The sequence below is a fragment of the Haematobia irritans genome, chromosome 5, assembly GCF_050003625.1.
Source record: "Haematobia irritans isolate KBUSLIRL chromosome 5, ASM5000362v1, whole genome shotgun sequence".
Classification (NCBI taxonomy): Eukaryota; Metazoa; Arthropoda; class Insecta; order Diptera; family Muscidae; genus Haematobia; species Haematobia irritans.
The window spans coordinates 99,796,271-99,811,041 of record NC_134401.1 but is presented as its reverse complement, the minus strand read 5'-3'; the positions used below and the strand labels follow the sequence as shown (position 1 = coordinate 99,811,041).

Here is a 14,771-nt window from a genome sequence, read left to right as displayed (position 1 = left end):
CTCGGTTAAAATTTGGAAACAAAATATAGTTACATTTAGATATACTCAATTTTTATAAATAGCCTCCAATAAGCTGTCATTTATTATAATTACTCGTACCAATCATAGATAGACATCGTGTACACATATATTTTAATTTTTATGTACAAAATAAAACCAACAGTTTTATATTACAAAACTTTCTTCAACTACCATATCATCTTATCACTTTGCAATAAATTCTTTTTCAAATTACAGGCGAGCGTTATGATTTCATTATTACTGCTGATCAACCTGTTGGAGCTTACTGGATTCAATTGAGAGGCCTGGGAGAATGCGGTATCAAACGTGCTCAACAATTAGCCATATTACGTTATGCTCGTGGTCCATATCAACCAGCTTCGCCACCACCAACTTATGATGTTGGTGTACCTCAGGGTGTGGTAAGTAAACAGGAAATTATGTACATACAAAGTTTCATAAAAATAACCACATTTCCTTTAAGATGAGATTTTCATTTTTGTTTTTCATGAAGTTTAAAAATTTTAAACTGTTATCTAAATTGAATTTCCATTTTGAAAGATTAGTAGTAGTAGTGTGGCAGTTTAAATACTGAATATTCTACGCGAAATAAAATCCGCATTGTAATGCAGTTAATTGACAAACGTGGGTCGATCGAAATGACAAAACCTCTTGAAAGCTATTTTCAATAAATTGTTCAATTAATATCTACAACATAGATTTTTTCAATAGAATAGGTATTTATTATAGCCTTTTGGTTTAGGTTACAAATTGATTGAGTAATTTACAAGATAATTGTCACCCACATGTCTAGCTCATAGCACATAATCATAAATTTCAACATCAATATCAAATCATTTTTCATTCGTTCATTTATGCCACGATCATTATGCGAATATTTTAAGGTAAGTACGGATCAATTCACTATTTACAAAATCCATAAAATTTCTCATGTACATAATAATTCTCAAACAAAAAGGCAATTTAATGTTTAATATATGCCCAAAAAATATTGGTAATTTTTTTTTTCATATATAAAATAGTAATTGGTGACAATATTTATCAAATATTCAATAGCCATTACCACAATCGATTTCATGTTATCAATATTAATTGTTTTGAAATTTGTCATAATTATTTTATCTCGATTAAGGGTAGATATGGTACTTTGTTTAATTAAATCAAAAAGTTTCAGAGTGACCGCAAACAGCAAGCCTATTTAAACGAAATTTATATCCAAAGCCTATTTGTCTTAATGGTTTGAAAGACAATTGCAAATTGACAAATCAAATGAATTTAAACGCAGTTATATATTTGCTTTATTAGAAAGGAATTCTTCCTTTTATTGTAGTGACAAAATACTAATAAATTAAATCAAAATACAATCAAATTACAAAAATGTAACTTTTTTTTAAATGAATTAAGTTAAATTTAACTTAATAGAGAAATATATTAAACGGAATTCAATTAATTTATTTTAACTAAAAAACAAGTATATAAAGAAGTAAGTTCGGCCGGGCCGAATCTTATATACCCACCACCATGAATCAAATATTATAGTTTCCTATTATATTGCATGTTAGCCTGATACCGAAACGGGCAATTGACGTCCAAATGCATTATATCTAATTATACAATTATACAGATATAGATTAAGGAACATGGTTAATAGAGCCATTGAAAAGAAAACGCCAGATACAAATCTATACACGCCTGGACTGTACATGTTTCGGTTCGGGCGAATGAACCTTTCCACAGCCTTTAGTATAGATCTGGCTGGGAGAGATAACTCATAACCCTTTATGCTAACCCCTTATGGAGAAAACATTTGGGAATTTACCTTTCCTGTGAAAATTTCAGAGGGATTTGGTGACAAGCAGATCAGTTCAACCAGTACACTTCCCGAAGATAAATTCAAAGATTTTACCTATGAAGACTAGATCAGATTCTGGATTTATAAGAACTATATTTGTTTGAGTTTTAGAGGAATCATAAACATCGTGTGCAAGTGTTCAAGTAAACGATGAAATAACGCCTTGATTTAAAATCTAATATCTGTAGATTTTTACGCCCATTATTTAAATGATTACCAGAAGTAAAATCTGGATAAAAACTACGGATTCTAGAAGCCTAAAAAATAAAATCATTTCTTCCACACCTATTTGTATTCCCAAAAACGTCCAGATTTTCGATTTCAGGCAAAGTGGACAACAATTACGGTTTCTAGAAGCCCAAAAAGTAATATCGGGAGATCGGTCTATCTGATGGCTATATCAAAACATGGACCTATACTCACCATTTTCGGCATACCTTTTTATGGTCTAAAAAACCTCTAGATTTCCAATTTGAGGAAAGTTGGATAAAAACTACGGTTTCTATAAGCCCAAGAATAAGATCTGGAGATCAGTCTATATGGAGGCTATATAAAAACATGGTCCGACACTCATCATTTTCAGCACACCTCTTTAGGGTTTTAAAATACCGCTAGATTTCTAATTTCAGGCAAATTGGATAAAAACTACAGATTTTAGACGGCCAAGAAGTAAAAACTGGAGATCAGTCTATATGGGGCTATACCAAAACATGGACCGATACTCACCAATTTCGGCACAACTCTTTATTGTTCTAAAATACCTCTAGATTTCCAACTTCAGGTAAATTGGATAAAAACTACGGATTCTATAAGCCCAAGACCCCAAATCGGGAAATCGGTCTATATGGGGGATATACCAAAACCTCGACCGATACTCACCATTTTTAGCACACCTCTTTATGGTCCTAAAATACCTCTAGATTTCAAATTGCAACCAAATTGGATAATAACTACGGATTCTAGAAGCCCAAGAAGTAAAGTCGAGAAATCGGTCTATATGGGGGCTATACCTAAACATCAACCGATAGTCACCATTTTTGGCACACCTCTTTGTGGTCATAAAATACCTCTAGATTTCCAATTTCAGGCAAATTGGATAGGTTAGGTTAAAGTGGCAGCCCGATTAAGATTCAGGCTCACTTAGACTATACAGTCCATTGTGATACCACATTAACCAAAAGTACCTATTACATATGGGCACTTCTAGTTTTAACCGCTGAACCTTCTTGATTATTTTTCTTTGTTGAACCAACCAGATTGTTCCAAAAATATTAGCAGACTGCTTAAGTTAACGTTTTCCAGATCCGCCAGTAATCTGAAGCTATATGCTCCTAAAAGTTGCTTGCGCTTTACACAAAATGCAGGACACTCGCACAAGAGGTGTTTAATTGATTCTTTTTCCTCCGCATCATGACAGCTCATACAATAGTCATTATACTTCGCGCCAATAGTTTTTGCAAAATCTCCTATCAGGCAGCGACCCGTTATAGCAGATATCAGGAGTGATATCTGACGTCTCGAGAACATTAGCATATCTAGTGTGCGGTTTAAGTTGAAATGGGGCCATATTTGCTTGGTGTCGTTACAACCCTTGCAATTCTCCCATCGAACATTTGCCATCATAACAGCCTTCTCACGCAGCATGAGCTTGCAGGTAGCTAGGGGCATACCAACAAATTCTAGTTCCCCTGGAATATGTAAGGTAGCCCCTAGCCTTGCCAACTCATCCGCTTCGCAGTTCCCCGGTATGTTCCTATGGCCAGGCACCCATATTAGGTGAATATTGTACTGCTCAGCCATCTCATTGAGAGATTTGCGGCAATCGATGGCCGTTTTCGAGTTGAGGAACACAGAGTCCAAGGATTTTATTGCAGGTTGACTGTCTGAGTATATATTAATACCCACATTTCTTGGAACATTACTTCTCAGCCAATTCGCTACCTCTCTTATTGCTAATATTTCAGCCTGAAAAACACTACAGTGATTAGGTAATCTTTTCGCTATTTGAAGTTCCAGATCATAGAATATACTCCGAAACCCACTTGTCCATCCAATTTGGAGCCATCAATGTAGAAATCTATATATTCTTTATTCCCCGGGGTCTGTGGGCACCACGCCTCACTGTTGGGGATTAGAGTCTCAAACTTTTTGTCGAAAAGTGGACTCGCCAAAGTGTAATCCACTACGTTAGGCACATCTGACATTATTTTGAGGACAGAACTGTGACCGTAACCATTTTCCGACCACAGCGATAGTTCGCGCAACCGCACAGCCGTTGTTGCAGCTGATTGGATAGAAACTAAGGTTTTTATAAGCCCACGACCCCAAATCGGGAGATCGGTTTATATGGGGACTATATCAAAACTTGAACCGATATAGACCATCTTCGAACTTGACCTGCCTGCAGTCAAAAGACGAGTTTGTGCGAAATTTCAGTACGATTGCTTTATTATTGAAGACTGTAGCGTGATTACAACAGACAGACAACGGACAGACATGGCTATATCGTCTTAGAATTTCTCCCTGATCAAGAATATATATACTTTATATAGTCGGAAATCGATATTTCGATGTGTTACAAACGGAATGACAAACTTATTATACCACCGCCACCTTTCTATGGTGGTGGGTATAACAAGTATATACGGCCGTAAGTTCGGCCGTTCTTATGAACCCTCCACCATGGATTGCGTAGAAACTTCTACTAAAGACGGTCATCCACAATTAAATTACTTGGGTTGCGGCCGATGGCAAGACATCTTAAAACTTCTTAACACCATCTTCTAAATTGTAAGTTAGTCCATGCGGGATATATAGTAGACAAGAGAAAGGTTGTTTAAATACGTATATATTCAGTTCTTGACCGGTATACATATATAGGGAAGAAATAATTACGAACCGATATGAACTTTTGTGCGGTAATTATAGAGCCAGAATTGAAATATCGGGGTCGCTTTATATGGGGGCTATATACAATTATGAACACGAGTCTACCAAAAATGGCAGATTTTTTTTATTGTTTGGTAGATTGGTAAATTTCTTCATGGTTTGGAATATTTTGCAAAATATTCCTCTCCAACTATGAAATGCTTCATAATTTTTCTATAGAAATAACATTTTGAAAAAAATTTTGTACAGAAATAAAATTTTGACAAAATTTTGTATAGAAGTTATATTTTGACAAAATTTCCTAAAGACATCAAATGTTGACAAAATTTTCTATAGAAATAAAATTTTGACAAAATTTTCTTTGGCAATAAAATTTGGGAGCCACCGTGGTGCAATGGTTAGCATGCCCGCCTTGCATACACAAGGTCGTAGGTTCGATTCCTGCTTCGACCGAACACCAAACAAGTTTTTCAGCCGTGGATTATCCCACCTCAGTAATGCTGGTGACATTTCTGAGGGTTTCAAAGCTTCTCTAAGTGGTTTCACTGCAATGTGGAACGCCGTTCGAACTCGGCGGTCCCTTGTCATTGAGCTTAACATGGAATCGGGCAGCACTCAGTAATATAAGAGAAGTTCACCAATGTGGTATCACAATGGACTGAATAGTCTAAGTGAGCCTGATACATAGGGCTGCAACCTAACCTAACCTAGTCGAAAAGTTGATAAACTTTTTTAAGGATACGTTTTGTCTTTATAGTGATTCGATTCGCCACCTTTTTTTTAAATGAATTTTCTTCGGCTTAATTTAATAATTTTCTTATTTTAATTTAATTTTCGTTGATTGTCAAATCTTAAAATAATTTAACATATGCTATTATCACTCAGTTTTATATACTTTATTATATTTTGTTTAAAAATATTAACATATTAAATTAGAAATAAATTGGGTTTCGAAATCTCTGATCCTGTCTTCAAAAGTAATATCGCTCTACACAATGTTTTAAAATCTACACATCGCAATAAAAGATATTAAGATTAAATTGCCTTTTTGCAAAGAATATTTTTTATTGAATTTAAGTTGCCTTTTTGTAAAGAATCTCACTCCTTTAACCTTCGTTATGGAATTCAATGCATATAAAATTTTTGTATATATGTAAAAAAAAACTCTAAAATTTTATATATTGCATTTATTTTATTTAACATATTTATTTCTTTTTTTATTTAATTCCATGTAATATAAATGAAAAACAACTCCTTCGTTTCCTTTTGTAAAATATCTTAAAATATGAATGCCCTTCCCTGCCCTGCAAAACTAAATAAAAAAATTTTACAAAACAATGGTTAATAAAACAAAATACAAACCAAAAAATTTAATTTTGTAAATATGCACTGCTTTTTTGTTTTTATAAAACTGAAAATGCAAAAAAAAAAACATAAAAAACCAAAATATATGGATAAATAAAATGCACCCACACAAATGAAACTCCACAACCTACAATGAAACAAATATGATAAAAATTTTTGCAAAAAAAACAACAACCAAAAGGTTATGAATCCCTTGGATGCCATGTGTGATAATCCTCGCAACGATGCCATTTGTGTCAGTCAATTGAAGAGTGCTTTGGAAATAGATCGTGGTATTTTAGCTGAGAAACCAGATGTCAAGATTTTCTTACCCTTCCGTTTCTATGTCTATCGTCCCGAAGAATTGTTCCAGCCCAATACTTATAATCGTTTCTTGGGTAAGTTAACTCAGCAAATTGGTAAAACCTCAAGCTGAGGTCAAATATGTTTTCAGTTTGTTTCTTTTTTTTTTCTTTAATTTAATGGATATTCATTTTGTTTATGATTGTTTTTTGGTTATTTCAGTGGCTCCTACCGGTGATCATGTAATTTCGTTGATTGATGAAATCTCATATCTTTCTGCTCCCGCCCCCTTAACATCACAATATAATGATATTAATCCCGAGCAATTCTGTAATGGTGATAACAGACCTGCCGACTGTGGTCCAAATTGCATGTGTACCCATAAAATTGATATACCCCTGAATGCTGTGGTCGAAGTCGTGTTGGTCGATGAAGGTAAGTTTTGTACACTAATGCATCACAATAGTTTTATAAAAAAAATCAGGGACGTAGATTGAGTTTTAAATATTAGTAATTATTTACAATGTCAAAATATAAAGAACACAAAGCAGATTTGAGATTTAAGCGAAACTTATGTGAATGCAAAATTCTTATAAAGACTTAACTCCCAACTAGGGATTTTTGGAAAGTAAGTTTTCTTTTTCTTCAAATGAGACCGTTTCTCGTCGCACAAAGCTTTCTTATGCCCAAATATTCGTGGCAGATTCGTTTGGTACATTGCAAGCATCTGCTATTTCATTCAATATCTATTTAGGTTTGATCCACTACTAGCTTTTGTTCACTTTCTTCTCACATCTAATCTTTCAGTCTTTGATTTTCCTGGGCAGTCTCCGGAAACTCGTCATCGGGCAACTGCTGCAATTGTATTTTTTCTTCACAAAGCAAAATTGCTACAATTTTATTTCTATAAAAAGTTTTGTCCAAATTTTATAAAATTTTTATTTCTATAGAATTTTTTGTCACAATTTTATTTCCATAGAAAATTTTGTCAAAATTTTATTTCTATTAAAAATTTTATCAAAATTTTATTTCTCTAAAAAAATTTGTAAAAATTTTATTTGTATAGAAAATTTTGTCAAAATTTTATTTCTATAGAAATTTTGTCACAATTTTATTTCTGTAGAAAATGTTGTCAAAATTTTATCTCTATAGAAAATTTTGTCAAAATTTTATTTCTATTAAAAATTTTATCAAAATTTTATTTCTTTAAAAAAATTTGTAAAAATTTTATTTGTATAGAAAATATTATCAAAATTGTATTTCTATAGAAAAATTTTTCAAAATTTTATTCCTGTAGAAAATGTTGTCAAAATTTTATCTCTATAGAAAATTTTGTCAAAATTTTATATCTATAGAAAATTTTGTCAAAATTTTATATCTATAGAAAATTTTGTCAAAATTTTATATCTATAGAAAATTTTGCCAAAGTTTTATATCTATAGAAAATGTCAAAATATTACATTAAATAAATTTTGTCAAATTGTACTTCTAAAGAAAATTTTGTAAAAATTATATCTCTATAAACAAAATTTGTCAAAATTTTATCTCTATAGAAAATTTTGTCGAAATGTTACCTTTTTAGAAAATTTTGTCCAAATTGTATCACTATACAAATTTTGTCAAAACTTTATCTCTATAGAATTTTTTGTCTCACTTTTATTTCTATAGAAAATTTTGTCAAAATTTTATTTCTACTAAAAATTTTATCAACATTTTATTTCTATAGAAAATTTTGTCACAATTTTATTTCTATAGAAAATTTTCTCAAAATTTTATTTCTGTAGAAAATTTAGTCAGAATTTTATCTCTATAGAAAATTTTGTCAAAGTTTTATATCTATAGGCAATTTTTGTCAAAATTGTACTTCTAAAGAAAATTTTGTAAAAATTTTATCCATATACAAAGTTTAGACAAAACTTTAACTCTATAGAATTTTTTTTCACAATTTTATTTCTATAGAAATTGTTGTCAACATTTTATTTCTATTAAAAATTTTATTTCTATAGAAAATTTTGTCAAAATTGTACCTCTAAAAAAATGTTGTAAAAATTTTATTTCTATAGAAAATTTTGTCAAAATTTTATTTCTGTAGAAAAATTTGTCAAAATTTTATTTCTATAGAAAATTTTGTCAAAATTTTACATCTATAGAAAATTTTGTCTAAAATTTATATCTATAGAAAATTTTGTAAAAACTATATCTCTACAAAAAAATTTGTCAAAGTATTATCTTTATAAAAAATTTTGTCAAAATTTTATCTCTATAGAAAATTTTGTCAAAATGTTACCTTTATATAAAATGTTGTCCAAATTTTATCCTATACAATGTTTTGTCAAAACTTTATCTCTATAGAATTTTTTGTCCTATTTTTATTTTTATAAAAAATTTTGTCAACATTTTATTTCTACTAAAAATGTTATCAAAATTTTATTTCTGTTGAAAATTTTGTCAAAATTTTATTTGTATAGAAAATGTTGTCAAAATTTTATTTCAGTAGAAAATGTTGTCAAAATTTTATCTCTATAGAAAATTTTGTCTAAATTGTATATCTATAGAAAATTTAGTCAAACTTGTACATCTAAAGAAAATTTTGTAAAAATTTTATCCCTATACAATGTTTTGTCAAAACTTTATCTCTATAGAATTTTTTGTCCCATTTTTATTTCTATAAAAAATTTTGTCAAAATTTTATTTCTACTAAAAATTTTATTTCTGTAGAAAATTTTGTCAAAATTTTATTTGTATAGAAAATGTTGTCAAAATTTTATTTCTGTAGAAAATGTTGTCAAAATTTTATCTCTATAGAAAATTTTGTCTAAATTTTATATCTATAGAAAATTTAGTCAAAATTGTACATCTAAAGAAAATTTTGTAAAAGTTATAGCTCCATAAAAATTTTTTAAAAATTTTATCTCTATAGAAAATTTTGTTAAAATGTTATTTCTACAGAAAATTTTGTCAACATGTTATCCCTAGACAAAGCATTGTTAAAATTTTATTTCTATAAAAAATGTTGGCAAGATTTTATTTATATATATATATCACTTTGTAAAAATTTTATGTCTATAGAAAATTTTGTATAAATATTATTTTTATAGAAATTTTTTTTCTATAGAAAATTTTGTCAAAATTTTATGTCTATATAATGTTGTCAAAATATTACATTAAATAAATTGTACTTCTAAAGAAGATTTTGTAAAAATTATATGTCTATAAAAAAAATTTTCAAAATGTTATCTCTATAAAAAATTTTGTCAAAACGTTACCTTTTTGGAAAATTTTGTCCAAATTTTATCCCTATACAAATTTCTGTCAAAACTTTATCTCTATAGAATTTTTGGTCACAATTTTATTTCTATAGAAAATTTTGTCAAAATTTTATTTCTATTAAAAATTTTATCAAAATTTTATTTCTACTAAAAATTTTATCAAAATTTTATTTCTACTAAAAATTTTATCAAAATTTTATTTCTATAGAAATTTTGTCACAATTTTATTTCTGTAGAAAATGTTGTCAAAATTTTATCTCTATAGAAAATTTTGTCAAAATTTTATTTCTATTAAAAATTTTATCAAAATTTTATTTCTTTAAAAAAATTTGTAAAAATTTTATTTGTATAGAAAATATTATCAAAATTTTATTTCTATAGAAAAATTTTTCAAAATTTTATTCCTGTAGAAAATGTTGTCAAAATTTTATTTCTATAGAAAATTTTGTCAAAATTTTATTTCTGTAGAAAATTTTGTCAAAATTTTATCTCCATAGAAAATTTTGTCAAAATTTTACATCTATAGAAAATTTTATCTACATTTTATATCTATAGAAAATGTTGTCAAAATTGTACCTCTAAAGAAAATTTTGTAAAAATTTTATCTCTATAAAAAATTTTGTAAAAATTTTATCTCTATAGAAAATATTGTCAAAATGTCATCTTTTCAGAAAATTTTGTCTAAATTTTATCCATATACAAAGTTTTGTCACAATTTTATTTCTATAGAAAATTTTGTCAAAATTTTATTTCTATAGAAAATTTTGTAAAAATTATATTTCTATAAAAAATTTTATAAAAATTTTATCTCTGTAGAAAATTTTGTCAAAATGTTACCTTTATAGAAAATTTTGTCAAAATTTTATCCATATACAAAGTTTTGACAAAACTTTATCTCTATAGATTTTTTTTTTTCACAATTTTATTTCTATAGAAATTTTTGTCAACATTTTATTTCTATTAAAAATTTTATTTCTATACAAAATTTTGTCAAGATTTATTTCTATAGAAAATGTTATCAAAATTTTATTTCTGTAGAAAATTTTGTCAAACTTGTATCTCTATAGAAAATTTTGTCAAAATTGTACCTCTAAAGAAAATTTTGTAAAAAATATATCTCTATAAAAATTTTTGTAAAAATTATATATCTATAGAAAATTTTGTCAAAATGTTATCTTTACAGAAAATTTTGTCTAAATTTTATCCCTATACAAAGTTTTGTCACAATTTTATTTCTATAAAAAATTTTGTAAAAATTTTACTTCTATATAACATTTTTTCAAAATTTTATTTCTATATAATTTTGTAAAAATTCTATTTCTATAGAAAATTTGTCTAAATTTTATTTCTATAGAAAATTTTGTCAAAATTTATTTCTATAGAAAATTTTGTCAAAATTTTATTTCTATAGAAAATTTTGTCAAAACTTTATACCTATAGAAAATTTTGTCAAAATGTTATCTCAATATTTTATCTCTATAAAATATTTTTAGTCAAAATTTTTTCTCTATAGAAAATTTTGTCAAAATTTCACTTCTATAGAAAATTTTGTCAAAATTTCATTTCTATAGAAAATTTTGTCAAAAATTTATATCTATAGAGAATTGAAGTACCTCTTAATTGGGGAGGAATGTTTCACAAAATCTACCAAAACATCAAGAATTCTACCAATCTACCAAAAAGTAAAAACCCTGGCACTGATGCTCTGTTTATGTATATCGAGTGAGAGTTTATTTCGAACGAAAGAAAATTGATTTAGGTTCCTCTATTTTGAAAGTCAAGTCACTTCATATGTTGTCGTCGAGTAGGAAACGAATCTATATAATAAGTGTGAAGAAAAAGTAAAAACATTTTCAACATTGGGATGACTAAAATATTTGAAAATACTTATTTTGATAATCAATGTATTCTAACACTATATTAGAGGAACCCAAATTGATTCGAATTCGAGTGACTGGTTTTCGAAACTAGAAGTAAAATTTGCCGATTTTGCTTCTCGAGCCATTCGAGTAATGAGGGCAACAATCGAGAGAATTCAGATTTCAAATCATATGAAAGGAGTTATTTCATCGGATTTTCTTGCACGCTTACATGCGATGTTTAAGAATCCTCTAAATCTCAAACAAATGTGGTTCTTATAAATCGTGGATCGTACGTAGTATCCACAAGTAAAAACTTTAAAACTATGGGGAAGCGTACAATTTGAACCGAGGGTGTCTCTCATCAAATCCACCTGAAAGTCTATACATTTTTAAGAAAATGCGATGTTGGTGGGTACCTTAGATTCGGCCCGGCTGAACTTTCGGCCATATATACTTTTTTTTTGTGTAACAATAAACTGCAGAAATTAACCTTAGTCAATATAGGAATTCCATCCACCCCAAAATATTTTCATGTATTTGCCTTCAATGATTTTATTTATTTAGCCATAAAACTAAGTTATAACAATAATACAATGCAACAAAACAAATAGAATAAATATGGGTTTGGTCCGACCAACACACAAATCGTAAACAACAGAAATATAATTCCAAAAATCATTGGTTCCGTCATGACCACTGGAACACAATACAATACTCCCACAATGTGGTACAAACATGAGCTGCAAATGGCATAAACCAAATCATACCTTAGCGCAAAATGGATCAAAGTTAGTTGGAGGGAAATAAAATCACATAGCTCTTATCGGACGATCATGCAAAATGAATTTACCCATAGATCTCTCTAACCTACCTGTGTCAGAGCACATACATTTGGTCTTTTGATTGTTTTAAATTATGTACTAAATGTTGGTAAAAATATACTAGATTAGGTGACTACAACAACCAAAAAAACAATAAACATTTTAGTTCCATATACGAATTAGATTGGTGGCGGCGGTGGCGATTGTGGTACTTGGAAATCATATTCCAACTATACGAGTACAAATCTCTATGATCTTTGTTAAAATTATAAACATTTAAAATTTACCTCCCAAGCAAAACAAATTCGCCGCCCAAATGATTCATTGTAAAGCGCAATTTTCCCCCTCTGAGTGTTTTTATGTACTGGAAGCGGAAAGTGTTTTTAAGATAAAATTTAACAAAAATATGATTTGTTGGAAACAAACACAATACTATCAAAATAACAATTGTATGGGCGTTTTTAAACTGGAAGAACGGAAACATTTATAGGCAAAATATAGTACAACAATCCTCTATGAAGATTACTCTGGCCAAGTGGGAGTAACAACAATTAGTTGGAGTGATTTGAAGATTTTCTGGGAATGACAAAAGAGATTTGAAAGTGCTTCCTTTGGCAAACCAAAACGTGATTTGCACATCGACTTTTCTCATCGGTAGCTAATTAACGGAAACAAACGTTGAATATCGAATTTTAATGTTTTTCAAAATCAACTCAAATTCATTTCCCTTTTGGCCTTTGGGAGCCACCGTGGTACAATGGTTAGCATGCCCGCCTTGCATACACAAGGTCGTGGGTTCGATTCCTGCTTCGACCGAACAACAAAAAGTTTTTCAGCGGTGGATTATCCCACCTTAGTAATGCTGGTGACATTTCTGAGGGTTTCAAAGCTTCTCTAAGTGGTTTCACTGCAATGTGGAACGCCGTTCGGACTCGGCTATAAAAAGGAGGTCTCTTGTCAATGAGCTTAACATGGAATCGGGGAGCACTCAGTGATAAGAATTATCTTCGAATTTTGGTAGATTATTTTTGGCAAGAGTGGCAATCGTGGTTTCGAAGCTCGGCAATCGTATTTTTGAGGCATTTCTTTCTAAATGCAACAAAAATGTTATATGTTTCCTGCGATAAAGTAGCATGGTACTCTTGAAATATGTTTGAGGTGATCATATTCATTTTCTGGATGTTCCATTTGTATAAGACCTAAATCTAAACTTTGTAGTCCTATCTTTATATTATTAAATATTTTTTACAACAGGAGCTAACGATTCAAATACACACTGGAGGGTGTAACTGATTCAGACCAGACGAACTCAGCATAATTTTTAATTGTTTTCTAATGCAGTTTTCCTGAAATTATCTTCATTCAAGAATCTAAATTATTATTTATTTTATGTTTCATTACAGTACAACAACCCAACTTGTCACATCCTTTCCATTTGCATGGCTATGGTTTCAGTGTTGTCGGTATTGGTCGATCACCCGATAGAAATGTCAAAAAAATCAATTTGAAACATGCCTTGGATTTGGATAGACGTGGTCTGTTACACAGACAATACAATTTGCCCCCAACCAAAGATACCATTGCTGTGCCTAACAATGGTTATGTGGTGCTGAGATTTAGAGCTGATAATCCTGGTAAGATCATTAAAAATTAAATTGAATAAAATTAATGTAAATTTAAATTAAATTTAAAATTAAAATTAAAAGTAATATTAAAATTAAAATTGAAATAAAAATTAATATTAAAATTTAAATTAATATTTAAATATAAATTAAAATTAAAATTAAAATTAAAATTAAAATTAAAATTAAAATTAAAATTAAAATTAAAATTAAAATTAAAATTAAAATTAAAATTAAAATTAAAATTAAAATTAAAATTAAAATTAAAATTAAAATTAAAATTAAAATTAAAATTAAAATTAAAATTAAAATTAAAATTAAAATTAAAATTAAAATTAAAATTAAAATTAAAATTAAAATTAAAATTAAAATTAAAATTAAAATTAAAATTAAAATTAAAATTAAAATTAAAATTAAAATTAAAATTAAAATTAAAATTAAAATTAAAATTAAAATTAAAATTAAAATTAAAATTAAAATTAAAATTAAAATTAAAATTAAAATTAAAATTAAAATTAAAATTAAAATTAAAATTAAAATTAAAATTAGAATTAAAATTAAAATTAAAATTAAAATTAAAATTAAAATTAAAATTAAAATTAAAATTAAAATTAAAATTAAAATTAAAATTAAAATTAAAATTAAAATTAAAATTAAAATTAAAATTAAAATTAAAATTAAAATTAAAAATTAAAAATTTTTGTCTCTAAATTTAAATTTAAATTACAATTAAAATAAAAATAAAAATTAATTTAATACAATTTAATTTAATTTAAATAACATATAAA

General features: G+C 28.0%; 1 protein-coding gene across 3 annotated transcripts in view; it reads left to right on the top strand.

The window, feature by feature from the left end:
- The window catches only part of stw (laccase), a 275,331-nt gene that overhangs the window by 231,617 nt on the left and 28,943 nt on the right, over positions 1 to 14,771 (top strand). For 2 of the 3 annotated variants that reach the window (XM_075309737.1, XM_075309738.1), the window contains exon 5: positions 238 to 422. In XM_075309737.1, coding sequence (XP_075165852.1) covers positions 238 to 422 — 185 coding nt within the window. Of the gene's footprint in view, positions 1 to 237; positions 423 to 6,308; positions 6,505 to 6,631; positions 6,845 to 13,764; positions 13,996 to 14,771 lie in introns of all 3 variants that reach the window. The other variant, XM_075309736.1, reaches the window with a different exon arrangement.